Source organism: Camelus bactrianus, chromosome 32 (genome assembly GCF_048773025.1).
Source record: "Camelus bactrianus isolate YW-2024 breed Bactrian camel chromosome 32, ASM4877302v1, whole genome shotgun sequence".
In the NCBI taxonomy this organism is placed as follows: domain Eukaryota; kingdom Metazoa; phylum Chordata; class Mammalia; order Artiodactyla; family Camelidae; genus Camelus; species Camelus bactrianus.
Genome location: NC_133570.1, coordinates 16,557,699 through 16,584,650, shown reverse-complemented (window position 1 = coordinate 16,584,650; position 26,952 = coordinate 16,557,699). Strand labels below are relative to the sequence as shown.

Genomic DNA, 26,952 nt, shown 5'->3' with positions numbered 1-26,952 from the left:
TCCCTTTTATCAGCACCAACACTCCTGTCTCATGACAAGCATTTTGTGACAGCCCCTTCACTTTCTTGAAACAAAATTGAAACAGTAAATCACCTACATACATCCTTTCAGAATATATGAATAATAAAATGTCCTAACTATAATATAAAAGGATAATAAAATGCAATGTAGCGTAATATATTTCAATACCTAAAGGCTTGGACACAGCTATACCAGAATGATGCACACAAGGACCTGGATATTTGTGCTACTTACAATGGACAATTTTGGATAAGAAGGTAATATCGAAATGAACGTTTGACATTTTCATATGCCTGTGGAGAATCATGTTGAACATAATACAGCCAGACATGCAGGTTGACCCGGAGGTGATTTATTGGTGATGCAAACATGGCAGGCAACATTGTCACGAACTCCATGATTTTCCAAAATGGGGATGCATGGTTGGTCAAGTTCCCAGCTGAGGGTAGGGAGCTGAGGGTATTTATATGCTGATTCCCGGTAGCCATTGGAAAAAGGCTGCTCCTGGTAGGTGTTAATTTCCCAGAATTCCGGCTTCCCCCCGGGACATGCAGATGCTGGTTGCCAGAAGTGATGCTCACACACCACCGCTGTAAGTTCTAAGGGATATGGGGGAGCACCCCTACCATCCAGGGGCAGATAAAAGACGTACAGGATAACCACTGGAGAGAGGGGGCAGCTGGCAGCAGGGAGTGGCAAGAGGACCCTAAGAGAGCCAGGCATGGGGGATGCGCTCACTGAGACTTGCCAATGGTGGACCCCAAGGAGAATGCCCACAGAGCCTGCCGCCCAGCTCCCGAGAGTCTTTGAGCTGCAGTCCTGTCTCCATGAGTCCTCCTCACCCTCGGGCCCTATTCTCCCCACGAAGCCTCATCACAGCTTGGATTCCCCGAGCCTGCTGCGGAGCCTGGTCTCCATCTCTCCTTGCTTGCACTGGCGTCCTTAGGATGAAGCCACATTATTGAGTAGCTGGAAACTCTCTCTGCTCCACACAACCTTGGAGCTCATCTCTGGGGTCATCGCTTTTAATGATGATGATGAGCCCACACTTTTTCATCTGTTGTTCTCATCCCTTTCTGCACAGTAAACTTAGGTTAATACTTAACCAAAGAGATAGGCAGTGTTATTAATTCACATTACAGACTAGGAGACTGAGGCACAGAGAGCTTAAGTAACTTCCCCAGAGACACACAGTAAGTGATGGAGCCAGGAAGGAACCCAGGTGATGTGGATCAAAGGCCCCTCTCAGTCACACTGCCTCTAATCCCGCTAATCAGTTCACTTGGACTGCCTCTAACCATTAGTCTACACTGCCTCTCAATTAGGGAAAGTGATTTCCTGGCCCTGAACGTTGCCCTTTTGTCGCTGAGGGATGTTTTTGTTTCACTGTCCTGCTCAGGCTCTGCCCCTGCCTTAGCCGGAATTTGAGTCTAGGCTGGAGTTCAGAGCAGCCTTTTGGAATCAAGCAGGCCTGGGGTCAGATCCCCGCTCTGCCGCTCGCTGGCTGTGTGACTTCTGCAGTCGGCTCCCCCTCTCTGTGCTTCCATGGGCTTGAGGAGGACTGAATCGGTAACGCTTGGGAGTCCTTGCAGAGAGCAAGCGAACCTTGACACAGCCGGTTATTATGGGTTTGGGCTTTAGGCAGAGTCACTGGGACATCAGCGACCTCCTGGGTCTGCCCTGGATGTGGGGGCCCAGCTGAACCCCACCTTTAGAATCAGCCCAGCTCCAGAGCCTGAACGAGTCTGGCAATTTATTTCAGCACCCTGGGCCTCATTTTCCCTCTCTGCAAATGGGGGTCATTATCACCCCCCCCTTGATTAGAGAGAATACAGGAAAGCAGCCGTGGGCTCGGTGAAGTGGGGGGGGGGGTAGCGTGGCCACTGTTACTACTGCTCTGATAGTTGCTGCTGTTTCCTTTCCCGTGATGGCTCCCTGCCCCTGACAGATACGTCAGAGTGGGAGGGGAAAGGGGGCCGGGGCTCAGGAACGGATGGTCTAGCGCCTCGTGCAAACAGCTCTACCGCTCCCTGCCTGTGCCGCCCTGGGGAGGTGGTACGGCCTCTCTGAACCTCAGTTCCCTCATCTGTTAAACAGGCTTGATAACGTGCCCGCCTTCCAAGGGCGTCGTTACCATTCAATGCGGTGATGTAGAAAAGGCCCCCTCGCTGGGTCTGGCATTCAGTAAGCCCTGGTTTATGAAGTTTAATAAGGCCTCTCTGTGAGCGGGAGGAAGGAGTGGGTCGTGGGGGAGGAAGGGGCGAGGAGGGGTGGGTGTTGCCGCCCCCCCCCGCCCCCGTCGGGGGAGTCAGCTCCTGCCTTTCACCTGCCTCCTTGCTGGGCATCCCTCACCCACCCGAGCCTGAGGCCCCACCCCGGCGCTCCCCTACACACCAAAGTAAAAGTAATTCAAGGTGATTTCTTGGCTGGGCCTAGTTTTTTAAACACGTGGGCTGAAATGACTGTATTATTTTTTAACGGGGCCCCCACAGGCCTCCCACACACCAGCTGCGTCAGCGTGGGGAGGCTGTAGGTGGCTGGGACAGGCTCCGGGTACGACAGGGAAACAAAGTCAGGGTTCGCTCGTGGAGGTGGGAGGGGCGGGGGCTGGTCTCTGGGCCTGCGGGAAGCCAGCTGTCACATGACTGCCAGAGGGGAGACTCCCCACCTCTTCCCACTGGGGGCATGGGGACTCACACGTATACCTGGCACTGCCGTGGTGCCCCCCCTTAGGCCAGATGAAGCCACTGAGGCTCAGGGCAGGGATGCTCGGAGGTGGGAGGGGATGGGGCTCAGCCCCGAAGCTGAGGCTGCAGAAGACCTCTGGGCAGGCAGACATTTACTGATGCAAGGAAGAGAAACAGTCCGGGGCACAACAGCATCCTGGCTCACCTGAATCTCTGCAGGTGCCCCCGGCAGTCTCCCCACGTCCCCTTTGGCCCCGCGGTCACTGCTCTGAGCCACGGCCAGAGTCATCGTATTAAACCCAAAGGCGGATCATGTCTTATTTCGTTCAAACTCTCCATGGCTCCCACCACCCAGAGAAGAGTCAGAGTTTCCCAGAATCTGTAGAGCCCTAAATACTGACCCCACACCTTCTCTGACCCCCCTCCCCATCTCTCACTTAGCTCTTTCCAGACCTGGGGCCTCCTTGCTTGTCTCCATCACTCAGCCATACTCCTGCCTACGATACTTCCCATCTGTTCTTCCTCTGCCTGGAACGTCCTCATGACTCCTTCATGCCTGAGCTCAAACGTCACCTCCTCAGAGCAGAGTTCTCAAACCATCACCCCTCATCCTTATACCCTGCTTTCTTGTCCTTAGCCCTCTCCATCTCCTGATGTCCTATTCAATATTTACTTGTTCATTTATGTTCTGTCCTTCTCATAGAACGTGGGAACTGTGAGGGCGAGACTTTGTTTTGTTCACTTGCGTGAACTTGAACAGGGCCTGTCATTTGCTGAGTAGGTTGATGAAAATCGAGGCTGGCAGAGAGACGGAGTGGGGAATGATGGATAGATGGATGGGAGAGAGGAAGGATGGATGGAAGGGTGGGTGAATTAATAGGTGAAAGGAAGGGTATGGAGGGATGGAGGATGGATGGATGGACAGGGGGAGGAATGGATGGAGGGATGGAAGGAAGATATGGGGGGAGGGAGGGAGGGAAGGATGGTGGATGGACGGACCTGTACGGAGGGATGGAAGAATGAATAGAAAAATGTGCGGGTAGAAGGAGGGATGGATAAATCAATGAGAAAAAACAGAAATATGGAAGGAAGACTAGAAGGATGGACGGATGGACTGGCAGATGGAGACACACACAGGCCGACAAACACAAGATCAGGGCAGGATGTGCATGTGGACTGATAAGGACTGGAGGCTGGAGCAGGAGCGCGGCTCACAGCCCTCCCGTGGGGCTCTCAGAGCCCTCAAGCCCTGCCCCCCCCCCCCCGGTATTCTGCCCCTCCCGCGGGCTCTACCCGGGCCTGGCCCCGTCAAGAAGTGATGCGGAGGAACATGGCAGGTCGGGGACCGGCCCCAGGCTTTATTGAGCAGATTCTGGGGAAGGGTGGCCAGGCAGGCCCTCACCCCGGCCCTGGAGCCTCCTCTTCTTGCCCTCGCTGCCCCCCAGGGCGGGCCTGGGCCACTGGGGCCTGGGCGCCCTTCAGCTGCTGAGGAAGCAGCCCCGTTTGTGCCACTTCTGGTCGCGGATGCGGCGCACGGACTGCAGCTGCGGCTGGTTGGCGTCCCACTCGTTCCAGTGGCGGTACTCGCCCCGCTCAAACACGTACTGGCGCCCGCGGTAGCCGGGGAACTCGTAGCCAACCCACCTGCGGGGACACCGAGGCTGGGGTCAGCACGGCCAGCCACCAGTGTCTTGCCTCCAGCCAGACCGAGTCTTTTAAAGCCAGCACCTGACCATGCTCTCTCTCCACCTGCCTAAGTCCCTCCTTGGACCCCCAGTGCCCTTGGGATGAATTCAAACTCAGCCCTGCTCACAGGATCCCTCACTAAACGCCTCTAGCCTCACCTCTCATTCCTTCTTTACACCCCACACTCCAGCCTGCCTTATTCTTCTCTCCCTGAACCTGCATGTCTCTGAGCCTTTACACATGCTGTTCCTCCTGCCTGGAATGCTTTTCCTTGCCTCATCCTTATTTCATCCCCTCTTTCATTACCATCCTTTACATCTCAGTTAGGTTATCTCCTCCTCCAGAAAGCCCTCCCTGATTCCCCCAGGCTGAATCAAGTGCCTCATCAGGACTCCCAGAACATCCCCCTTTACAATCCTGATCACAGTGAATTGTGAATACATATTTCCCTCTCTCCCTATCAGACCGTGAAATCCCTGAGGGAGGAGTTGTGTGGTTCTTGTTGCCTCCGTGCCCTGCACATCACAGATGTTCAGGAAACAGTTGCTGAATAAATTATTATCAGGAAGAGGTGGCACATTTCAAGGCTCCACCCCTAGATCACAAGCCCCCAAGTGAGATGTAGTCACTGACAAAGGGAAGATGATCCTATGGTTGCATTAACAGAGATATCAAGCCTAGAAGGAGGGAGGTGATGAGCCTGCTCTCCTATGTACTACTCAGGGCACACCTACATATATGCTGGGCCCCCTGGTAAGAAGGACAAGGACTATGAAAAGGAAAGATAATAAGAGTTCAAAGGCCTAGGGATGTTCAGAAAAGGAGTGAAGGCTTTGATGGAGACAGGTAGGTGGAACATATTTCACTTAAGTCAAGGCTTCCTGGGAATCCAGTGGTTCAAAAGTGCAAGCAGTTGAACACCTGGGGCTCTTGAACGGGGCTTTGAGCAAGGATGATGCAGGAGCACTGACTTGAATGAAGGGCCTGCAGACCCAGAGGAGCAGAAATGTCAACTGTGTAGGAAACCGTGAACAGAGATTCTGTTTGGAGCCAGAGGCGAGACTAACTGGAGGACAGGGCAGGGGCAAGAGTGGGGCTGGGTCCCTTACGTCCCGTTGATGGCCCGGACGCTCGCCACACGGTCCTGGAAGCCATGAGCCCAGAGGCTGGGCACATCATCGTCCACGATCTCCATCTTGCGGCCACTGAAAGCTGGGTTCTCAAACAGATGCAGCTTGTGATCCGGGCCATCCTGGGGGCAAGACCATGGGGTGAACCGGTTGCTCCCATGCCCGGAACAGGGTCCAGGGAGGCTCCAGATGCAGGGGAGTCAAGTCACCACAAAATAACCCCGAGAGCTGGCCTCCTTAGGAATCTCAGAGCCAGAGAGCCACCAAAACAAGGAAGGGGGGTGGGTGAGGAAACTTTCAGGTCCTGTTAAACTCCATCATTTAGCAGATGGGGAAACTGAGGCACAGAGAGGGTGGCAGGAGACCAGAATTATTATTAATGTAGGAACATTCCCTCTTTATGAAACCAGATTCTGAGTTGGTGTGCCCAGCTGTCCGCCCCCGATCCCTCCCAAGGAGCATCTGCTCTGTGACAAGGAGGAAGGGCCGGAGCAGTGGCTGAGTGTGGGTGCAGTAGTGGGGACAGAAGAGCGACATTGTAAAGTGTCACCGTGGACCGAGCCTCTTTCAGGTGTTTGAGAAACATAAGTAAAGGACCGGAGCTGGTTTTGCAGTTATTTCTGAAGCTCTTTTCCAGGCCGTGTGTCTTTGACTGGACCACGTGGCTCATAACTTTACTAGGGTTACAGAGGGATGTGCCAGTGTCCTGCTGGCTAATTCAAGATGAAAATCCTGGTCTCCTGACCCCCCAGCCCAGTGCCCATTCAATAGCCAACTTCCTGTCCCACACCACCATTTAGGTCAGAAAGAATGAGGGCTTTTCCCAGGCCACGTCCACACCAGCTAAGCCCCTGGGCTGAGCTTGTGACAGGAGCATCTTGCTGCCAGGAGCTGTACTCACAATGTGCAGAGGCCGGAGGGACAGGAGGCTGTCACTATGGTGGCTGTTGGACCAGGCGTCCCAGCGAGGGTAATCCCCCTTCTCCAGGACGAACTGCTCCCCGCGGAAGGCCCTGCACTCAAACGCCAGCCACCTGCAGGAGGAGAGCGGCCTGGGTCACCTCTGCTGCCCTGAGAGAGGACCCAAGTCTAGTGAAGGGGGGGGGGTGGCGAAGAGCTGCCGACCTTTGACCCCACACACTCCCTCCAGACCTACTATGGACCCCTGGTCCTGATATCGAGGGAGCTACTAGGCCATACTGGGAGCTGAGACTCTGAGCCAGAAAATCATCCTGGGAAATAATATTGAAAATTTATTTCATGTGCAGCCTCTGTGTAGGCTGCTCAGAAACGTTTTGAATGCAATGCCTGGTACACGTAGGTATTACACAGCCAACTCCTCCTCCTCCTCTTCTTCCTTCTCCTTCTTGTTATTATTATTACTATTATGTTGTTATTATTTATGTGCATCCTTCCATTCATTTTCACAGAAACTCTTTCTGAAGGTAACCCTTGTTGTCCCCAGTTGACAGACGAGAAAACAGAGGCCCAGAGGGTGAAGCACCCCACCAGGTTCACCCAGGTGGTTAGTGCCAGAGCCTGGACTTCCCACCTGAAGACGAGAATTCAGGGTCCAGCTGGGATTCCTGCTTGTCACGTGCACACGAACGGGACACTCAACTACTCCAGCCTCAGTTTCCTCATCTGTCAAGTGGGGCAGTTGTGGGGATTCAGTGACATAAGGCACGTTCCATTTGAGGTGGTATCATTACTATTAAAATTATAACCATTAAATGCCAGTAGTCTGGCACTGAGCTAGGTGCTGGGGTGTCTTCCTCTGTCCTCTCTCCCCGGCGCCCCTGCTACAGATCCCAGTGATGGAGAGATAGAAGAATTCTAAGAGAATCACAATTCAATGCTGTCATTTTACAGGTGGGAGAAGTGAGGCCAGAGATGGGGAGGGAGTTGCCTAAGGCCCCACAGCAGATCTAGAGCTGGGTCCTGGACCTCCTGACCCCCAGAGAGCTCAGGGCTGTGAGGAGGGGCCAGGGGCCCAGGTACTCACGGTCCCGACTCCACTTGGATGGAGCCCACTTTCTCCAGCAGGCTTTCCGTCAGGTTGGGGCACTCGGCCGAGAGCTCGCACCGCTTGCCCTGGAAGTTCTCCATTTCGTACACGATCACCTGGAAGGGCAGCCTCCTGAGTGTCCCACCTTGGCGGGGGGTCCCAGCCTCAGCCCCTGTTCTGCCCAGTCCTTAGGGTGTTCTAGGGAGGTACCACCATCCGCTCCATCAGCTCTGCTCTTTACAGGCCTGAAGCCGGCACGGCTGCAGGCCTGCCCTGCCCTCTGGTGGCCACGGAGGGGAACACCTCCAGGAACCTCAATTAAACTAGGGATTGCAACTCGGCTATCTGGCTGGAGTCAGTGCAGAATCCAGTAAAGCGGAATGACCGAAATGACCATTGGGAAGACTGTAGGGAAATAAAGCCGCTGTGGTCAGGAGGGATTGTGGGCCCTGTTCTAAATTTTTTCAAGAGAAGCCAGAAATCTGTACTATTTCCTTAGGATGAAATTTCTCCCTTTAAAAAGCCCCTTGCAGGACAATTGAAACCCCAGTTTGCAACAGTTGACTTCTGCCTGTCCCTAAACCTCAGTGGAAGGAGTTGCAAAGGCTGAGGAAGGTTTTGCCTCCTTCATCTGCCTAGAAGCACAAGCTGTCTCTGTAGAAGGTCCCTGGGGAACATCAGCTCTGGTCATTTTATAAGAAGGGTCAAGGGAGGCTCAGAAAGGGTCCTGGGCTGCACGGCAAACTAAGCGGAGGCACCGGATTCAATAAGTCAGCCGGCTCTTTTCTCCCGAGCACATATGTCAAAAGGAGCCAGGAAGGTCCGGCAGTGATACCCAGTTCCCAGTGGGCAGCTGCCTCTGGGCATTTGCCAAGGCCCACCGGGGTCACTAGACCAACCCTGCGCTCTCCCAGGAGGGAAACAGAGGATCAGGCAGGAATCAAGCCCAGCGCCAGGCAGGCTCTTCCCTCTCGGTATCCCCCACTCTGGTTAAAGCCCCTAGTTTTACCTCCTTTGTCAACTCAGCCTCAGACCCCAGGATAGTTTGGAAAGGACAGCGCCAACAAACCCCAGCTCTCGGATTCTCCATTAGCTGGCCATGGTATTTAGCTCTCACACCAGCTCCGGGGACTAAGTCTGGATACTGTTCCCATTTTAAAGTCGGGGCTGTTGAGGCCCAGAGCGGGCCAGGAACTGAGGCAGGAAGGAGAGTCAGCGCTGGGTCTCCTGAAACCTCTGTGCCCCACTGGAACCGACAGGGTGTGGGTGATGGGTTTCATTTTGCATACGAGGACACAGAAGAGGAAGGATGCAGCAGAGCCAGGACGTGAGTTTACAGCAGAAAGCTGAGGACTCCTCCTGGTCCCGGCTGGCTGGAAGGGCTGCTGCTCCTTTCTGGAGAGAGGTGGCCTGGCCAACTTGGCCCCGAGGACCAAGAGCAGCCCTGGGCCCAGAGCCGTCAGAACCCCTCCCTCCTGGTACCTTGTAGCTGCCTCCGAGGCCTCCATGACTCTTGCCAGCGGCAGCCTGCTCCGGGGCACTGTGCTGCTCCGCCATCCTGCCGGGAACACCTGTGGCTTCAATCAAAGGAGAACGGGCGAAACCAGGTGTCGATGTGATTGGCGTCGAGGCTGAGCTACAGAACCTGGCTGCCTCTGAGATGAGGTCATTACTCACAACCTACAGTCGGTCGTTCAGTCACTCAGCAAACATCCACGGAGCTCATACTAGGGACCCCAGGGACGGGGACAGGGGGATCAGGGCCCCCATTTTACAGAGGGGAATCCCAAGTCCCAGGGAGGTGAGGCTGGGATTGGGCCCTTCCTTGCACCCGGAGCTCTGTGCGGACACGGCACCTCCAGACCCCTCCACTGGGCTTCCTCCACTGGGACATCTCCTACTTCCGCACCCCAAGCAGTAGTCTTTTGTTCTCTGATTACTTCATTTGCCAAAGGTTTCGTGAGAACCTAGTTGGTGCCTGGCCCTGTGCTGGCTGACAGGGATGAACAGAACAGAGTGGTGGCAGATGGACAGACAGATGGACATCTAGAGAAGGCATGGGACACCCCCTCCAGCCCCCTTTCTCTGCATTCAGTTATTCACTCCCTATGTGTTTCTGGAGGACTGACTGTGTCCCAGTCACTTAAAGAGACACAGTCACAAACGGAGCCCGGCAGACAGACCCTCATCCCTAGGCGCTGTGCCACACAACACCCAGCCTGCAGCGGTCACGTGCAAGGATTCTCATGATGCTGCACACGCAGACACACGGGGCAGTTTTCCTGTTTGGCAGCACACACACGGGCACACACACACTCACACAGGCTCCCACGGTCATTGGACACGGTCACTTCCCACCTGCTGCACAAACACAGCCTACCCCTCCACTCCCCCGCACACATGCATGCCCACTGCAGACGTCCACAGTGTCCCTAGGGAACCACAGCTACACCCCACCCCTGCTGCCCAGCCACGCCTCCTGCACCCCCCACTCCTGGGAGTAGCTACTCTGGACACGGGCCCAGTGATGCACGGCCCACGGGTTGTCTTCCTGCCCGTGTCCAGCCTCAGCAGGAGGCCTCTCAGGAGATGTGGCAGCCCTCCAGTTTGCCCACTCCCCTTCCCCAGCTCTGCTCAGTCTTTGCAGCCCTCCTGCTGGAGCTCCAGCCCAAGGGCTCGACCCTGGCCTTGGTGGCTGTCCTGGGCCCTCGCTCTCAGCTCCAGCCCTCAAGTTTGCGCAGGGGGCCAGCCGAGCATGCCCCTCTGGGGGCCACCTGCCCCTCAGTCCCCGAATCCCAGAGTGAACCTGTTGCAGTCGCCTTGGGAAGAACCGAGGGGTTGCACCGTCTGCAGACTCAGCCTGCTGCCGCAAGGTGCGCCCTATTTAAGGGCGCTTTCTGACAGCCCAGCACATCCTGGCTTGCTGAGGCTGCGCCCTGTCTGCCCGATTCCGCTCGGGCCATTTCATCCCAATAGCAGGGCCAGGGAGGCCCCCGTGCCTGTGTGTCCTCAGCCGTGGCCTCTGGTTACTTCCTGGGGGGCAGACAGACCACATCAGCTCTGTGGGCAGCCCGACAGCACCGGGAGGGGGGCTTCAGGGCGGAAAGCTCCCCAGGGCCCCCCAACTCCCTTTCCTTGTCTTCCTGTTGGGTGCGTGGCATCCTTGCCATGGCGCCAGTGCCTGAAGCCAGGGGCCCTGGAATCTCTCCATCTTCCCATGTGCCATGTGGCCTAAATGTTAAGTCCAATGACCCCAAAATACCCTCCACATTGGATGTTAGTCCTTCCAGCCATTCCCACGGGAAGTTGTAACAGACCCAGCAAAGACGCATCTTCTTAGACATACACACATACACACAGACAGTCAGACAAGGACGTTTTTCACAGAGCTGTTTCAAGTATGAAAGTATTGGAAATCAAGTAGAAATCCAACAATAAATGTTGGTAAAATAAATTATGTTGATAATAAAAAAAAAATAACAATTATCAAACATTTGCTATGCCAGGCACTATGAGACTCACTCGTCTGTTTTGCAATCTTCAAAAATGTCTAAAGCATGTGCTTAACATTACCCCTATATTGTGAATATTTCCAGCAGTCAACTGAGTTGCATTGGTGATTAAAAAAAAGATTCAGTTTCTTTATACAGAAAGCATATATGACAACAGTATAGCACAGGAAATTATATTTAGTAACTTGTAATAACCTATAATAGAAAAGAATATGAAAAAGAATGCATTGCTTTTTGCTATGAATCAACTATACTTCAATTAAAAAAGAAAAAATATATAAAAAGAAGGCATATACAAATAACAGTGACCATTTATTGAAGACCTACTATGTGCACTGCACTCTGCTAGCTTCACAAGCATTGTGTTCAGTCCTCATGCTGCCTTCTCTAGGGGAGGAATTCAGATCCCCACTTTATAGAGGGGGAAACTTGAGTTCAGAGAGGTGAAGTCACTTACCCAGGGTCACACAGGAGAGAGAAGGAGGGGCTGGCCTGCTCCAGGACCCAGGTCTTAGCCTCAACAGAAATAAAGATGATCATCACAGTCGTCTTATTTATGACAAAAAAAAAAAAAAAATCCAGGCATTGTGTGTGTGTGTGTGTGTGTCTAACAAAGTAAAACTTCACCCGTGATAGCTACAGAATTCTCCTGCTTTTAGGCCATTTTGCTTTTATGGAAGACCTACGTTAATTAGTACTTGTTTTCTCTAACCGAAAGGAATCTGGAGAGATTTTTTTTGCTTTTATGAAAAAAGGCAAAAGGTGAAAATCACGTTCAGCGTTCATTTTACAGCGAGCCCGGTCAGAGGCAGGACCCAAGACCCCTGTACCCCTGGACATGTGAGTGACAGCTGGACTCTGGAAACAGGTGGAGCTGGGTGACCTTGGATGACTTACTGAAAGTCAGAGCTACAGCCTCCTCACCTGTGAATGGAGATGCTTACTCCAACCATTGAGAGATGAGGAAAGCAAAGCACTCATTTTTGTTACTTTATTACTTCTACTCACTGAAGATCCCTCCTACTAATGACCATTTCAGACAAGGGGCTACTTCCTGAAGGTGCTCATGGAAAACACAGCTGGTTTCAACCCTTTAACCTGGGATTCAGTGGCCACTTGCGGGGACTCTAAGGGGAAAGTCAGTGGTGGGGACAGCCTATCAGGTGTGACTCCCCCCACTATCAGTTCCTTAGATCCTGAAGACCTACTATGTGCCCAGATTCTCAACTAGTCGGCACTATTGCCATTTGGGGCTGGATCATTCTTTGTGATGATGGATTGGGGAAGGCTGTCCTGTGCAGTGTGGGATTTTACCAGCATCCTTTGCCTCTTCCCACTAGTTGCCCTTGGCAATGCCCTACCCCACTGTGATAACCAAAAATGTCTCCTGTCATTGCCAGTTGATGTCCACAGGGGCAAAATCCACCCACCTGAGAACCGCTGCCTTAACCTTTTGTCCACTAATGTCGCCGTCACCACCCCTATTTTGGAGAATGGTGGGGGTTCAGAAACACCTCGGAGTCAGAATGAGGATTCAACCCCACGTTGTATGGACATCCTGCTTTGTGTCCACGGGGCCCCTCTCCCAGGACCCCCGCTACGCCCTCCCGCTGCCTGGCCCCCAGCTCAGCACAGAGGAGAGACTGACTCAGCTGGTGACAGGCATGCGTGCGTGGGGCCGCCCATTCATCCACACACCGACACGCCCACTTCTCCAGTGCAGCTCGCGTCAAAGCTTTATTTGCTGTTTTCGTAGTCTGAATGCAACATCTTTGTACATGCAGAGGTCAGTTTGTTTCAGGGCAGTCGACCAGACTCCCAACTGCTCTTCTGTGCGCAGGAAACCTCTTTGCAGTTACAAAATATAAAAGCACTTGTAGACATCCAGCACTCTGTGAGGTCCGGGAAGCCCCCGTTTGTTTTAATGTTAAAAATATAGGTTTCTCTAGATGAATTCTCAGTCACATGGTTAGAGACCCTTTCTGGGATTGGATAAAGTGCCTGCCCCTCGACCGCCTTCCGTTCAGAACTCTGAGAGCCTGTGAGTTCATAAGGCAACTACAAGGAGCCCAGCTGGCAGGAGGCACCAACTGTCCTGCACCCAGGACTCGTGTTCCCATCATGACTCAGATATCCGAGGAAGGGACCCCGAAGAAAGGTTAGGAAAACAGAGTGTCGTACGTATGTATATTTCCAGCTTCCCCATCTTACAAAGCATTTTGAGGACTGTAATTATCTGGGAAGTGCATGACTTGTAGGCTATGATTTAGGAAACACCATGGTACAAAATATCTTCCATACATGATGGATGACTTTTGCGAGCCCCCTATTTACAGGATCTATAAGGCTGCGTGGGAGATCATTAAAAAGCTCAAATTCTTCTGCAGACAATGGCATCACTTTTCTGTAAGCAGATGTGACGCCACTGGAGATTGTCATAAAAGCGCCAGGGCTGATGCCTTAGATGATGTGGCACCAGGTGCGAGGGTAACAATTTAAGGAGATTCTGGGAGGACAAGGGAGGGGACTGCGAGGTTCACCTTGCCAGAAATCTCAGGCTGACTTTCCAGAACTAACCTGGCTTTCTGGCCCCCTCCCTGCACGTATCAACACAGACAAAAGAAAAATCTCTGGAGAGGTGGTGGGGCCAAGGGAGACACAGATCGGCTAAGACCCGGCACATCCAAGCCCACTTGCTTTCTGTGTGGCTCTACATTTCCAGACCCTGGGCTTGCCCAGAAGTCCAGCAGGGTGACTCCTAGCAGCTTCTCAGCACAGGGCTCGGATCCACCCCTCTGTAAGGGGATGGAGTGCAAGGTGGATCTCCTATCAGACGTGGAGTGGGTCCTGCCTCCTTTAAGTGGCTCCCCCCACCTTAATACTGTCCCTTCTACCCCATGGAATCAGATGCCATGGGCTTTTTTTGGGGGGGTTCCTGTTTTAGCACTTTTTGGAGGAGGAAAGACCCCGAGGCTAAGAAGTCTTTGTTACTGTAGTGACTCTCAATGGCTTAAATTGGGGGGATGGGGTGCAATTCCCAGTGGATAATGCTTTTTCTCCCACCTCCCCGCAGACCTCGCCCTGAAATGCCACTTTACATCGAGGCAACAGTCATCTCACTTCTTATACGAAGGGACAGGGCTGTGTGGGAGGGGCCTCAGGGGTTGAGGAGGAGAAGCAGAAACTGCGGAGGGAGAGGTTGCCTTGAGAGCCCTCTCCATGGGGGGAGGGGGGCTCCGTCTTCCATGCAGGCCCGAGTCACCTGTAAGAGTTCTGGAGGTGCTCTGACCGCACGCCTGTGGGTGTCTCGCTTTGTAATTATGCCTAGCTCCTGGGGCAATCCGGGGGCATCGCGATGAAAAATTGCGTAAATGGACAAGGCAGCTGTCAGCACCAGGTGGGAGCAGCTGAGGTCTTCTTCTGGGAAGTCATGCCTAAAGTTTTTCCAAATCCCCTGGCAGCCTCTAAGGTATAGGACCTCAGGCTTAGGCTTATTTCTACTCTTGCTCTTTGGAGATACCTACACTTGGCCTCACTTCCAAAGGAAAACACATTTGCTTGAAAGTACATGACTCAGCTTGTCCCCTGCAAAACCTCCCCCATCTGATTGTCCTTTCCCCGAATCCTCGATGACACGAGGCTGTCAGGTCAGTGTCACTCAGAACCTCCAACGTTCTAAACACCGCGAGGCTTCTGTTCCACTGGAATTTCTCTGGTGGCACTGAGGGAGTCTCCACAACACTGATTTTGGAGGCCACGCCATGGAATTTTACAGGCCAAAGGCTTCTGTTACATTAGGCAAGGGACTATGAAGAAGGGGGTCTACTGGAGGGAAAAAGATACAGACTTATCAAAAGACCAGCCATCAAAATGCTGATGTGCAAAAGGGGTGTGGGGAGGCGGGGCGAGGAAGGGAGGGAGAGAGAGAGAGATTATACTTTAAAAAATCACCCATCTTAGTTTTGACGCATTCTGTATAAAACTCTCATTTAAAGAAAGCCAAAGGCCCAGGGGAGGAGGGCTGGATGAGGGCAGGTGACTTAATTGCATACAAATAATTAAGGCATAGTAAGTTACTTTGAAAGGAGACAGATTTCCAAAGGTGGCTCCAAGCAAACTCAAGAAACTAGCACGCAACCCCTTGCTTAGCCCCCCAAGAGCTCACCCAGTTTAGACAGAGGAGAAATAAATAACCCATTTGCCCAGCTATCTGCAGAGGCTCCGAGCATCAGCTGCAGCTAACTTCATTGCATGGGTCATCGTCACGGGAGGCAGAGGTCACGGGAGCCAGAGGTCACAGGAGCCAGAGCTCACGGGAGCCTGCATTAAGTGGGCCACTCCTGACCCACTGTGATTGTCTGCAGTGGAGGGACGAGGCTACTGTGGTCAGTTCCGAGGGGGGTGGACTTTGTACGTCCTCATCACCAAGGAATTAAATGGATTTTGAGTTCCAAGCCAGGTGTGGGAGGTTAGGTAGAAGATCTGCAGTTCAATCTCGTTTTCAAGTGTTTTTCTTTCCTGTTGGGTGTATCTAGGCTGAAACATGACTCATTCAAAACTGAGCGTTTTGCACGGTGAGTGTCAACGTACTAACCAAACAGAGCAGGTCACTTCCTACTGCCTAAGGTGGTACCGAGGGGCCCTCTGCACCTTGAGAAAGACAAAGAAAGATGGCAGTCAAGAAAAGAAGTTGGGTCTTTTAAAGGGAACCTGCTGACCCAGAAAGCCACTACATCAAAACTGAAATAAAATGTGAACTGGATCTTTAAAAAATAAGAAAGAAAAATCAACTGATTAAATCCCTCAATGGCCAGAGAGAACGGACTGGCCACTAACTCAGGGAATGAAGAGAAGACAAACCATGATCAAGCAGGGCCAAACCTGCAGACACAGAAGCATGAGGCTTCCAGATGCACAAGGCTGGGCAGGTGAAAGGCTCCAAAAATTGCCCATCCAGTGGCCAAAGCTCAGTAGACAGGATTCGGGGAGGTGGGGGGTGGGGTGGGGTGGGGGTCGGGGGGGGGGGCTGCAGTCGCTGTCCGTGGTGCTGGACCACAACTCCCCACGGCCCAGGCGTTTGCCTTAACCTGGAGAGACAGGATTGGTCTCCATCCTGTCACCCCCAAGAGAGAGAAGAGGTGGTGAGGGAGATAAGGGAGGAAGAGGAACTGGGGAGACAGATGGAGACTCTAGGAGAGGTGGCCAGGGAGAAGGGATGCAGGTTTTGACACCATTTGCAAAGAGCGGATTTATCAAAAGAGATTTTTCACCTCTGGGGAAGTCTAGTGCCGGGCACAGATCCATTAGGAAACTCAGCCCCAGCACCCCTCAGCAGTCAGAGGCTGCCCTGCGAACTGTCCAAGCATCTTTCTCACAGATGGGTGTCTCCTGGGCAAGGTTGGCACGAAGTTTATGGCAATTCCAGGCATGGCGGGTGGGCCAGCCATCTCTGAGTTGTTTGCTGGAGCCTTGGGCTTAAGAGGTGGGGGAGGCTGGTGTGGAGGATTTCCAAAAAAAAAAAGGGACAGAGTAGACAGTGGCTGGAGACCCCAGAGGTCTTGGAGATTCCTGGGAATGAGCTTAGAGTTGGCAAGAAAAGAAGAGGCGAGGCAAGCCTACACTTGGTCACCTGGCATCCAGCATGTCTGTCCAGAGTCCCTGGCCTGGGGACTAGGAGGCTCCCCTCCAGAAAAGGACTTTAAGCAAGACTCTCCTTTCCTGCATTTTGGACCTAGAAAAAGCACCTGGTCAGGTAGAACTCGGGGGAGGGTGGGTAGAAAGAAGAGGTGAGAAGAAACAAAAAGTACCCCTCATTCACATGTTTGCTCTGAGGCCAACTGGGGGTAGTTCTTCCATGCCAGCAGCTCAGGTCGCATTCAGAGAAGGACTTTGGAGAAAGTCTCGGGGTGTGTCTGATGTTTGAGAGAAAAAGGCACTGCCATCTGGGCTGCAGTTTTTGAACCCTTGAGGCCAAGGGACAAAGGTCACCCCATAGACATCAGAGCTCAAATGAAAAGGAACCAGGAAAATGGACACAAGGGTGACAATGAGAATTTTTTAAAAGCTTAGGTAGGGATAAGAGAACCTGAGATGATTGGATACTTCAAGCAAACTATTCACACACCTCTGCTCCTGCTCTTTAACAGAAAAACATGTATACATCTCCAATTTCAAAGAAAGTTGGCTGGATTATTGCTTTATCACCTTCTAAAGCAAACGAAACATGACGTACGATGGAACAGGCCAGCTACACACACAGCCCCACTGGAAGGAGGAATACACTTGAAAGACCGAGGGTGGGTGTGTTGAAAGAATCTTCGAGAGGGAGAAGGATCTTGCCAAAAAAGCAATCAAACCCCCCAGCCTGGTGGTACTGCCTTGGGCCATGGTCACAGCAGGAAATGAACGGTTGCGTTTTCCTTGGGAACATCCTTTCCAAAAAGAGCGGCCCTGGGGGGGGGAGGAAGAGGCCCAGGGAGACGGTCCAGCCTTACATCTGTGTTCCTGGAGCTGCTGCAGGGGTCTAAAACGGGCAGAAGTGCACATTTTTACGTTAAAAAAAAAAAAAAAAAACAACCCACAAAACCGCCAGCATGGACATTTGTGGGCCGCCTGGCTTCTTTCCCAGCCGGAAGCGCCGTCCGGGGAGACAGTGCAAGTGCTCGTGGAGGGAGAGCCTGCCTGCCCCGATCCATCTGGGAGAGCCTGCCGAGGGGCGGGGGCCCTGGGCCGCGTTCTCCACCAGGCGTGCACAGGCGGGGACCGCAGCAGCGTGACCTTGTCTTCGGGTTCTGACAGTTAAGGCTTGTTCATCAGACGTGGCAGCGTCCCCTGTCTGGAGAGGAAGGGACAGTCCTGGAGTCCTGGCCCTCCACCACTGAGCCTTTTCTGGTAATCCCCAATTCGCCCCCTCCTCCAAGCCACAGGCCAGGAAAGATGACTGTTTTTGCTTTTGAGGGGTGGGATGAGGAAGATGGTGGGCAGCTGGATACAGCAGAATGAAGGTAAGGTTTAGAATGAAGTCAGGGTTCCAGCCTCAGTGTCCTCAAATGGATTGCCGGAGGCTTAACTGAGATATCACGTGCACAGCACCGGATACCCACAGATGAACACCGGCTCTGATCCCTTCCCCAAAACGCTTGAGCAGAGATTTACTGGGGAATTTAGAAAATTTTTTGAATTTATTATATATATATATAGAGAGAGATATATATGCTTACATACATATATGTAAATATTATGTAACATATAATAGATACATATATATTAGGCAACACTGCCATAATTAAGCATTTACAATAGGCCTGTAGCATAATGTATGGATATTCACATAAAGCCTAAATAGCATTGTAACAATGCAGGTCAGGTTTTGTCACTAAGTGAGGGATGGAAATGCTTTGTTTTCGAGCCTTCTGGATTTCAGGTTTGTGGACAAGGGGTGGCGGGTCTTCTGGGCTGCTCGGAGCAGAGCTGACTTTTGCGGCGCTCCTCCCCTGGGAACTTACAGGCATCACTCCCGGTGCGTTCTCAGGGAGCTCTGGGGACAACTCAGGGACATGGGTGCACTACCCCATTTTACAGATGGGAAAACTGAAGTTCAAGACACTCAGTTGTTTGGGATCTACACCAGGGCATGTGTAATTGTTTGATTTTTTTTTTAATTTATTTTTTTCAGAGTAATTTTCAATGATACAAGTTGTAAAGGAATGTGGAAATTGGGGACCTTTCAGATTAAGCTGATCTTTGATGTTCCGCCTGTTCATTTTATGAAGGGGGACTGAGAAGCAGTGAGAAAGGGCGGGCCAAGGGCATGAGAGCAGAGCCCACGCCCTGTGCACCCACCCCGGGCCGTCCAGCTGTGTTTATTCCCCTGCAAGGAAGCAGATGATCACCACCCTCTTTACAGGAACCCAGAACCCCCTCACTCAAGTTTCCCCTTCTCTGTCATAGGCTACAGCATCCTAAGGCTCTGAGCCTTTGCCTCCCGGCCCCAGTTCCCTGCTCCTCGGACTGCAGGCTCTGTCTGGGTCTCCCCTCAGAGCCCCTCATACCTGCTCAAGCCTGATTCTCATACAGGCTTTGCCTCTTCTTGGATTTCAGCTCCTTTAGCCACTGGGGAGAGGGCTCTTCTGATCTGAAACCACAAAGGCAATGGGAGTCACATGTAAGCCTGACCACCTGTGCAGAAGTGGGGGCTGAGCTGCACCCCCTCTGGAGGGCTCAGGGACATTGCTGACTGGCTGAGGTTGGGGTGGGGGTCTGTGAAGAAGGAAAGGTCCTCTGGGCAGATAGGGGTCTGGCCACCCCAAGCAAGCCTTGCCTGATGGTGGAGGCTCAAGAGCAGACCTCCTGTTCTGGGGGGGGGGGGCTCCAGCCCTGGAGAAACGCTGGAGCCCTCCGTGGACTCCAGAGCAACTCCAGCATTCCCAGAGCAATAGAGGCACCATCTCAGCCACTGCCCTGTCTCTCTCTCTCAACTTCCTGCCCTTCTGCTTCCCACAGCCCACTCTGTGCTCCGATAATACGCCCTGACTGCAGCGCCGGGTTGCACCAGGCCTCCGGGCCTTTGCACGTGCTGTGACTGTGGCTACCTCTTTGTCTGTCATGACCCAGCTCGGGCATCCCCTTCTCTTCGAAGCCTTTTCCACACCTTTCCTCTTCAAATCTAGGTTATGAACCCTTCTTCTGAATTTCTCTATCACAGGGAGTCAGAGAGTCAGACAGTAAGCATTTTCAACTTTGAGGGTGTCTGTGTCAACTAGTCAAGCCCGTGTTTGTATCAGGGAAGCGGTGGCAGACAATCCTTAAATGATGGCTGTGTGCCAATAAAACTTTATTGACAAACACGGACAGTGGGCTGAATCTGGCTTGCGGGCTATGGTTGGCCAACCCCTGCTCTACCGCAGCACTTATATCACAATGGCGGTACCGTGAACGACCCCTAACTTCTACATGTTCACAGTACTCACAATACGAACTTCACTATCCTTGACTGAGCGCATCCACAAGCCAGCGCCAGTGCAGAGGGCTTTACACATGCTTCCTCGTTTCATCCTCATGACCACCCCGGAAGGCGAGGATTAGCCAACCCACTTTGCAGATGAGGAAACTGAGGCTCAGAGAATGGCTCTGAAAGCCGCACAGCTGGGATGAAGCCCCGGCTGTGTGATGTTAGAGCTGCGCTCTTTAACCTTCACCGCCAGCTGCTGCCCTGTTCTGGGCTGGGCTCATCTCTGCGGGGAGCAGACCTAGTCTGGGAACGGGGCAGCTGCTTCCCCAAGGGCGGCTGAATTAAGTTTATCCCGTTCACCCGGCTGTGCCCTTTGGTCCCTCTTCCCAGGTATCCTCACTCCTCCTGAGACAGAGGCCCTTCCCTGCGGGGTAAGAGTGGGAAGAATGCCTCAGTTTCCCCATCGGTCTGGAGAGGGCTGGACTGGAGCAGTAGTTTTCCAACAACGGAGCCCTGGACATCCGTGCAGGGTGTGAAGGAAAGGGGGAAGGACTGGGGCCCGCTGGCCTGGTTCCTGGCCCCCTGCCCCAGGCTTGTATGTGTGTGTATGTGTGTGTTTTAACATTCAATTTCTACATATTTAATTTTATTAAAAAAAATTTTTTTTGGCTTGTGTTTTTGGGGGGGTGGTAATTACGTTTATTTATTTAGTTTTTTTTGGAGGTGCTGGGGATTGGAACCCAGAGCCTCGTGCACGGTAAGCACACACTCTACCACTGAGCTACACCCTCCCGCCCCAGCTTTGTGTGTCTGTAAGATGTCAGAGGGCCCAGAACTTACGTGAACAAAGTTCTACAATGAGAGAAAACACAGAGGTGAAACTCGTTCCGCCCAGCGCCAGAACCCAGGCAAGCCCCTCCCCAGAAGTGCAGCCTGAGTCTCAGCCCCAGGACCCCTCACCTCTCATCCTTGTCCACGCTGGAGGGGAGCACACGACTGCCCAGCCCCCCGGGCTGGAAGGGGGACTTGGGGGTCTTGGGCTGGGGGGCCCAGCCAGGGGTCTCGCTGGGACTGTCCGCCTCTGGCCTCTTGTGCAGCTGGGCCTGGAGAGAGAAGACAGTGGAGTTTGTAAACCACCTTTGGTCTGGGGAAGGGTATCATCCTATGGTACTGTCACTGCATGGGGACGATGGGGCTCCTGGCATCTGAGTGGACCCAAGCAGCAGACACAGGGGCAGGGGGAGGACACTGCCTGACCTTGGACGCCATAAAAAAAACAGAGGTCAGGCTTGTGGTCCAAGTGGCCATCTTTGACCACTGGGATCAACCATCAAAAATCTGCACGATCACAGTATCTTTGGCTGAAAAGCCACCATTAACCCGTCTGCTTTAGTTCCCTGAGCACCCAAAGTGGAGACAGCAGCCGCATCTTACAGGCAGGGCCCAGCTCTATTAAGCTCCTGGCTCCGTGAATACAAGTAAAGTGAGGTTTCTGACCATCAGATTCCCACGGGGAAAAGGCAGGGTGGATTCCACCATTTCTGGAGGGCACGTCGGGAATGGAATGACTCAGAATGGTGTGCATGGATTCCTTTGGGAGCCCAGGGGTGTGGCGGTGGCAGGTGGCACCTGTCTCCGTGGCAATGCTGGCCCAGCCCCCGGCAGTAGTGGCCATCGCCACCGTCCACCCGAATGCTTCTGTGCACTGGGCCCCTGTCGTCTGGACTCCACCAGGCGTGAGTTATAGGACACGTGGCTTTCTCCATTTTTTTTTGATAGAGGAGTAGCTGAAAGGTCAGAGGTCGAGCAGTTTGCCCAAAGTCACACTGTTTTCAAAAACTGGGATTCTGCCCAACTTCAACCCCAGGGCTCTTCCCAGGACGAGACCGGCAGCCTCCGCCCCGTCCCGTGAGCAGGGCCTTCCTCTGCCTGCCGTGTTAGGCTGCCCTGGAAGACAGCCTTTGTTCTGATGCTTAACAAAATAAGCCAGAAAACCTCTGGGCCGGGCCAGTGGCCGCAAGATGTCCACGTTTCAAAGGCCTGTAAAGCCAGTGACAGGGACAAGCGTGCATTCGCTGCTTACTGATGGTTCATTCTTGCTGGAAATGACCTGAAAAGCAAAGCCGTGGCAAGTTCGTGGCCCCCGACGGGAGGCTTCCTGATCGGCACAGTGTCAAGCTGAGAAATTCCACAAACAACCAGCTTCTTTGTCTCTTCTTCAATAAAATGGGAGTAAAGGGCTGCCTTTCTTCGGGCTGCTGGGGCCCAGAAGAGGGGGTAAAAGAGGCTCCCCCCAACTCAGTACCCCCTGCATCCCCAGGCTATGTGAGATGCTTGGGGGAGCTGAGGGTGGGGAGAGGGGAGACAGCCCAGCCCTGGCTCAGGAGCCCACAGTCCAGTCGGGACTGCGGTGTCATTCGAGAGAATGTGATGTGGTTCTAGTGCTGGACTCCCCCGTCCTTTGGAATCGAAATGATCATTTTCCCTGTCTACCCCCTACCCCCGCCCCCAGCACCCCAGATTCCTCAAGGACAGAAGGCTGGGTTGGTTCACTCCTGCTTCCCCAACATCCGGCACTGGGCGTGATGCCTCAGGAGGAGCTCAGCCCCCTGCACAGATGCGGACATCGAGGCTGACCTAGGAGACCGAACTGAGCCGCAGGTCTGGGGGCTGAAGGAAGGCAGAAGGTGGAGATTCAGAAACAGGGGGTCACTAGAGAAACGCACATAAAGTCAGTACTACTGTTCACAGCACCGGGCCAAGGTCAATGTCCTGGCCTGGTAACGTGCCATGGTCACGGGGGGCACTAGCACTGGGGGAAGCGGGCTGAGCAGGGCTACACAGGTACTCTCTCGCTCTATTTTTGCAATTCTTCGGGACTCTTTGACTATTTCAAAAATGAGGCAGGGAGGAAGGGAGGGAGGAAGGAGGGAGGAGGGTGAGAAATCCGGGGCCTGTGTGTTTTGTAGCCACCGATGAGCGCAGCTCTGGGCATGAGGTCTGGTACCTTCAGTGCTGCCGGGTCCACTCCTGGAAACACAGGCATCCTCTGGGGTCGGCTGACGGGTGTCCTCTCAGCCCGGGGTGGCTTCTCCTCCTCATCTGACTCTTCTTTCCTGGGGGATTTCTCTTCTGTTGCAAAGAAAAGGGCACTGAAGTCACTGGGAGCCACCATTCTGGGGCCTCTGTGCCAGATCCTTTGCACAGACAATCCCTCATGCAATCCACACAACGGGCATCATCGGCCCATTTTACAGATGAGGACAAACTCAGGTGCCTTATGGTTGACAGTAAGGCAGGATGGGTCTGCTCCTGGGAGAGGCCCAGACAGACCCAGCTGTTGGGCTCCTGGCTCATTCCAGGTCAAGGAAACAGAAGGAAATCTCTGACAGAAGTAGGGAAGGAGACGGAAACGCTTTCAGCCAACAACACATGGGGGTCATGGTCTTAGAAGAGGATGGGGAGGGCTTCGTGTGTCTTGCGGACCGGCTGCCCAGAGTTGGACCAGGAAAGCACTTTTCATCACTGGGACTTGACCCCATCACTGGGCTCCAGGTGAGACTTCTGGGCGATAGACTGCCTGGCCCCCCTCTTCCACGAGTAACGGGAGAGGGGAGCCAACCTCCTGGAGACCCGGCTGAGGGCTTAGGCACAGTGAGAGGAGGGAGAAGGGGGCGGAGATGACCAAGGCAAGGCTGGGTCCTCTGGAGCCCCCAGGCCAAGTAAGGACTTCGGCCATGTTCACAAGGTGTATCCCCCGGCTTTCCCCAGCCCTTGGCCAGTTACTCAAGGATGCTGGGAACCAGAAGGCTGCTGTTACACTCCAGTTGGGAGTAATTATGTGCTTTTGCCCTCACTCTGGTCTTTCCTTGCTCCAGGCAGCTCTGTGGAATTTGGCTCGGAAAACCAAGAACGTGTGCAGGGAGAAGTCTCAACCTAGATACTTAAACCTTTCCTTTAATAACAGACATGAGATGGGAGTGTTTTATCCGGTCAGAAGCTACACTCTTCACCCAGCCCAGAGCCTGGCCTGATGCCCTGCTATTTGCCACGAGCAAATCCCAAATGAACAAAAGCCCCTACAATGTAAACTAAAGACTGCTTATGCATAGAGCAGAGAGGTCACCGGCTATGGCTGCCATTCTTCTTAAACCCCTTCCCTGGCTCTCCACCTTCAGATCAAGTCTAACTCCTTAGCCAGGAATCACAACTCTCCATGAACTGGCCCAGCCTTTCTAGCATGACTCCTGCTATCCTTGGCTTAGGCAACCCTGCACTGCTTAGACAGACCCCCCTCCCTGCCACACCTGCAGAATGTTCTTTCCACACCTCTGCCCCTTTGATCCTGTTGATATTTCCATCTGGCTTACCCTCCTCTGGCTAATTCCTACCTAGTCTTTAAGATGTGGCTCAGGTTTTGACATGGGGTGCAGCCAAAGAAGTCCTTAGAGGAAAATGTATAGCCTGATATAATTTATTAGAAACCCCAAAAGACTGATAATAAATGAACTGATCTTCCAACTCAAGAATCCAGAGAAAGACTGGCAAACAAATCCAAAGAGAGGATAAGAGTGAATTTAACAAGGGTAAAAGCAAAAACAGTGAAATCCTGTGAAATTGTGTCTCAGTCACTTACAACCAACCTGCAGAGCCCCAGTGAATAGATCACCCTCAAAATTTTTCTTCCCTAGTTTCCAATAAGCTCCTGTGCGATGAGAAAGCACAGTTCCCTATGTTGTTGTGTTCTAATATCCTGCAGCCTTCAAAGTCAGGCAGCTCTCCCCAGGGTTTAGCCTAAAGCCCCCCTGCCACTCAGCGTGCTCTCTGTGGAGGAGACGGGGCATACCTGTGGAGTCCTTGAACATCCACGTGCTGTCGGCCTCCTCCTCCAGAGGAGACCTGCTCTCCGACTTGCTGACCCGGCTGCGCCGGAGGGAGTGGGAGATGGGAGCCCGGCGGCGGCTCCTCTTGCTGAGCTGCACCCGGGTCTTGAGGGCACTTGAGTCGAGGACTGAGGTTTGCTGTGGGAGCAGCAGGGAGGAGGAGGGGGAAAAGCACGGGAAACATTAAATGGAGGCAGCAGCCAAGGGAGGTGTGCGTAGCTGCGATACACAAGACGCTATTTAGGTGGTATGTGGGCTGGCATTTCTGCATTTTAACAGAAACCTAACGCCCCGCGCCTGAATTTCTCTGTGAAACATACCACGTGTGCTGATTCCAGGGAGCAAATGAACTTGAGGGCCCACCTGGTGCCTAAAGTATAGAGGGCACACAGTGGAGATGCTTTTCCCTTCCTGATGACACCATATGGGCATGTGAGCTATGTAACATCATGTGAGCATGTACGTAACAAACATTTGTTTGTTGAATGAATAACTGAACACGTCATCTGGCTAAATCCTTACAACAACCTATTCCACACAGGGTCCACGAGCTGAGCGCTTCTCAGTGTGCTCCTTCTTCTACCCACAATGCCTCAGGGTGCAGTTGGGGGGTGGGTAGAGCAACCTGCTAAGTACTAGGCATTGGTTTTTAAGCATCACACTCTGAACAGAAGCAGGTGGAGAGTCAGTGACGGTTTCCAAGGTCACCACCTTTCACACTGAAAGGGCTGGGGGCAGACCACCCAGGTGGGCCCAGCAAGGAGGTGGGGCAGCCACTGGCTCAGGGACCTCCCAGGAGATGGAGCTGAAGGGCTTAGAGCTCTGGGTTCAAACCCTGCTCCGTTCAAATCCTAGCTGTGTGCCCTCAAGCAGGGGACTTGCCCTCTCTGAACTTGGGTCTCCCCGTTTGTAAAAGTGGACAATAATAGTACACCCCTCCTGGGGTGGCTGAGAGAAACCAGTGAGCCCAGGGGTGGCAAGTCCTGGGTCCCAGCAGTGCCCGACCGAGGCTCACGGCGGGAGCTGTCCCCACAGGGCGCTTCTCTCTTCCTGGCCGGCTCAGGTCCTGGCAGGAAATGTCGGATTCTTCCTCTCACATCCACTTTGGAGAAATTCTGCCACCTGGGGCTTTTTCAGTTTGCGATGATGAGCCAATTTCAGTGAATCATTTCGTGGAGTTGGTAAGTGACAGACACCCCACTGGGGGTGGGAGGAGGGAGCTGATATTTGTACAGCTGTTTCCCGAACTGGCCACGATGGTGTCCAGTGCAGGGACCTGTGTGGGGCTGGTGGGAGCGGGGGAGGGATGGAAGTCACAAAGGGTGCACCGCCCCCAAGAGGACAGCACACATCTCCAGTTGTCACCAAATAGAGCCGGTGACTCAGATGCGGAGTAAGTGAGAGGGAACCACAGCAATGCAGGGGCTGGCCTGCGGGGGCTTGGCTCTGTTTTCCCAGGGCCACCCTTGCAGCTTCAGGCTGGATCCCTTAGTGCCTTGCCCCACCTTTCAGCCTCCAAACGGCGCCCACGGGAGACCTGGGTATCACACAATCAGCTGGACCTGTGCTTAGGGCCACTAGCATTTTGATCACTCAGTGGCCACATCTGTTCCCTGATCTGCAAGTATGGGACAGAGGGATTTTGCCTCTTGGGCTCAGCATCCTAGAAGGTAAGTCTAGAGAATTATGCTATGGCTCAGGATGACATCATACAAACATGTAAGCTAGAGCAATGCCTGGGACATAGCTGGAGTGCAATAAATGTTTGTTGAATGAATAACTGAACACATCACCTCAATAACTCCTTACACGCCACACTCTGCCCACATTTATATAGTGGGATGCCCCAAAGGAGACTGGACTTGTGTCTTTCCCCATCTCTGTCCTTGTCTAGAGAGGCCAGCAAGAGACCCTGAATGTATTTAGGAAGGGGAATCCCCTTTGAGGCCCTACAGGAAGCCCCTTGACCCAAAACAGTGGTGTCCCTTCTCTGGGGGGCATCTGTGTAGCCATTGCTAAGAGTGTGGACATGAGGCTTTACTTCGGAGAGAGGATCCGTTTTAGATTTTGCATCA

General features: G+C 53.1%; 2 protein-coding genes and 1 non-coding gene across 8 annotated transcripts in view; all 3 read right to left on the bottom strand.

The window, feature by feature from the left end:
• Positions 1-439: 439 nt before the first annotated feature.
• On the bottom strand, positions 440-12,609 carry CRYBB3 (crystallin beta B3). The gene is made up of 5 exons (XM_045513907.2): positions 9,015-12,609; positions 7,530-7,648; positions 6,426-6,558; positions 5,504-5,646; positions 440-4,352 (listed from the first exon to the last, which is right to left on the bottom strand). Exons 1-5 carry the CDS (start codon positions 9,087-9,089, stop codon positions 4,187-4,189), a joined length of 636 nt encoding a protein of 211 aa, XP_045369863.1. The 5' UTR covers positions 9,090-12,609; the 3' UTR covers positions 440-4,186.
• Positions 12,610-12,762: 153 nt separating this feature from the next.
• KIAA1671 (KIAA1671 ortholog) overlaps positions 12,763-26,952 on the bottom strand; it is a 158,800-nt gene continuing 144,610 nt past the window's right edge. For 5 of the 6 annotated variants that reach the window (XM_074356217.1, XM_074356218.1, XM_074356220.1 and 2 more), the window contains 5 exons: positions 24,841-25,015; positions 23,002-23,126; positions 20,955-21,097; positions 19,096-19,178; positions 12,763-17,879 (listed from right to left, as the gene is read on the bottom strand). In XM_074356217.1, the coding sequence (XP_074212318.1) occupies positions 19,100-19,178; positions 20,955-21,097; positions 23,002-23,126; positions 24,841-25,015 (522 nt within the window). In that variant the 3' untranslated portion in view covers positions 12,763-17,879; positions 19,096-19,099. The other variant, XM_074356219.1, reaches the window with a different exon arrangement.
• TRNAG-ACC (transfer RNA glycine (anticodon ACC)) lies at positions 20,713-20,786 on the bottom strand. Its single transcript has one exon. It is a non-coding gene; the product is annotated as a tRNA-Gly (tRNA).

Excerpts from the sequence above, each read along its gene's own strand:
- CRYBB3 (XM_045513907.2), bottom strand. The coding sequence starts at position 9,089 with ATGGCGGAGCAGCACAGTGCCCCGGAGCAGGCTGCCGCTGGCAAGAGT. Across the intron at positions 7,649-9,014 it reads GCCTCGGAGGCAGCTACAAG|GTGATCGTGTACGAAATGGA; the intron begins GTACCAGGAGGG and ends CTGCCCTTCCAG. Across the intron at positions 5,647-6,425 it reads CCCTCCGGCCTCTGCACATT|GATGGCCCGGATCACAAGCT; the intron begins GTGAGTACAGCT and ends TCTTGCCCCCAG.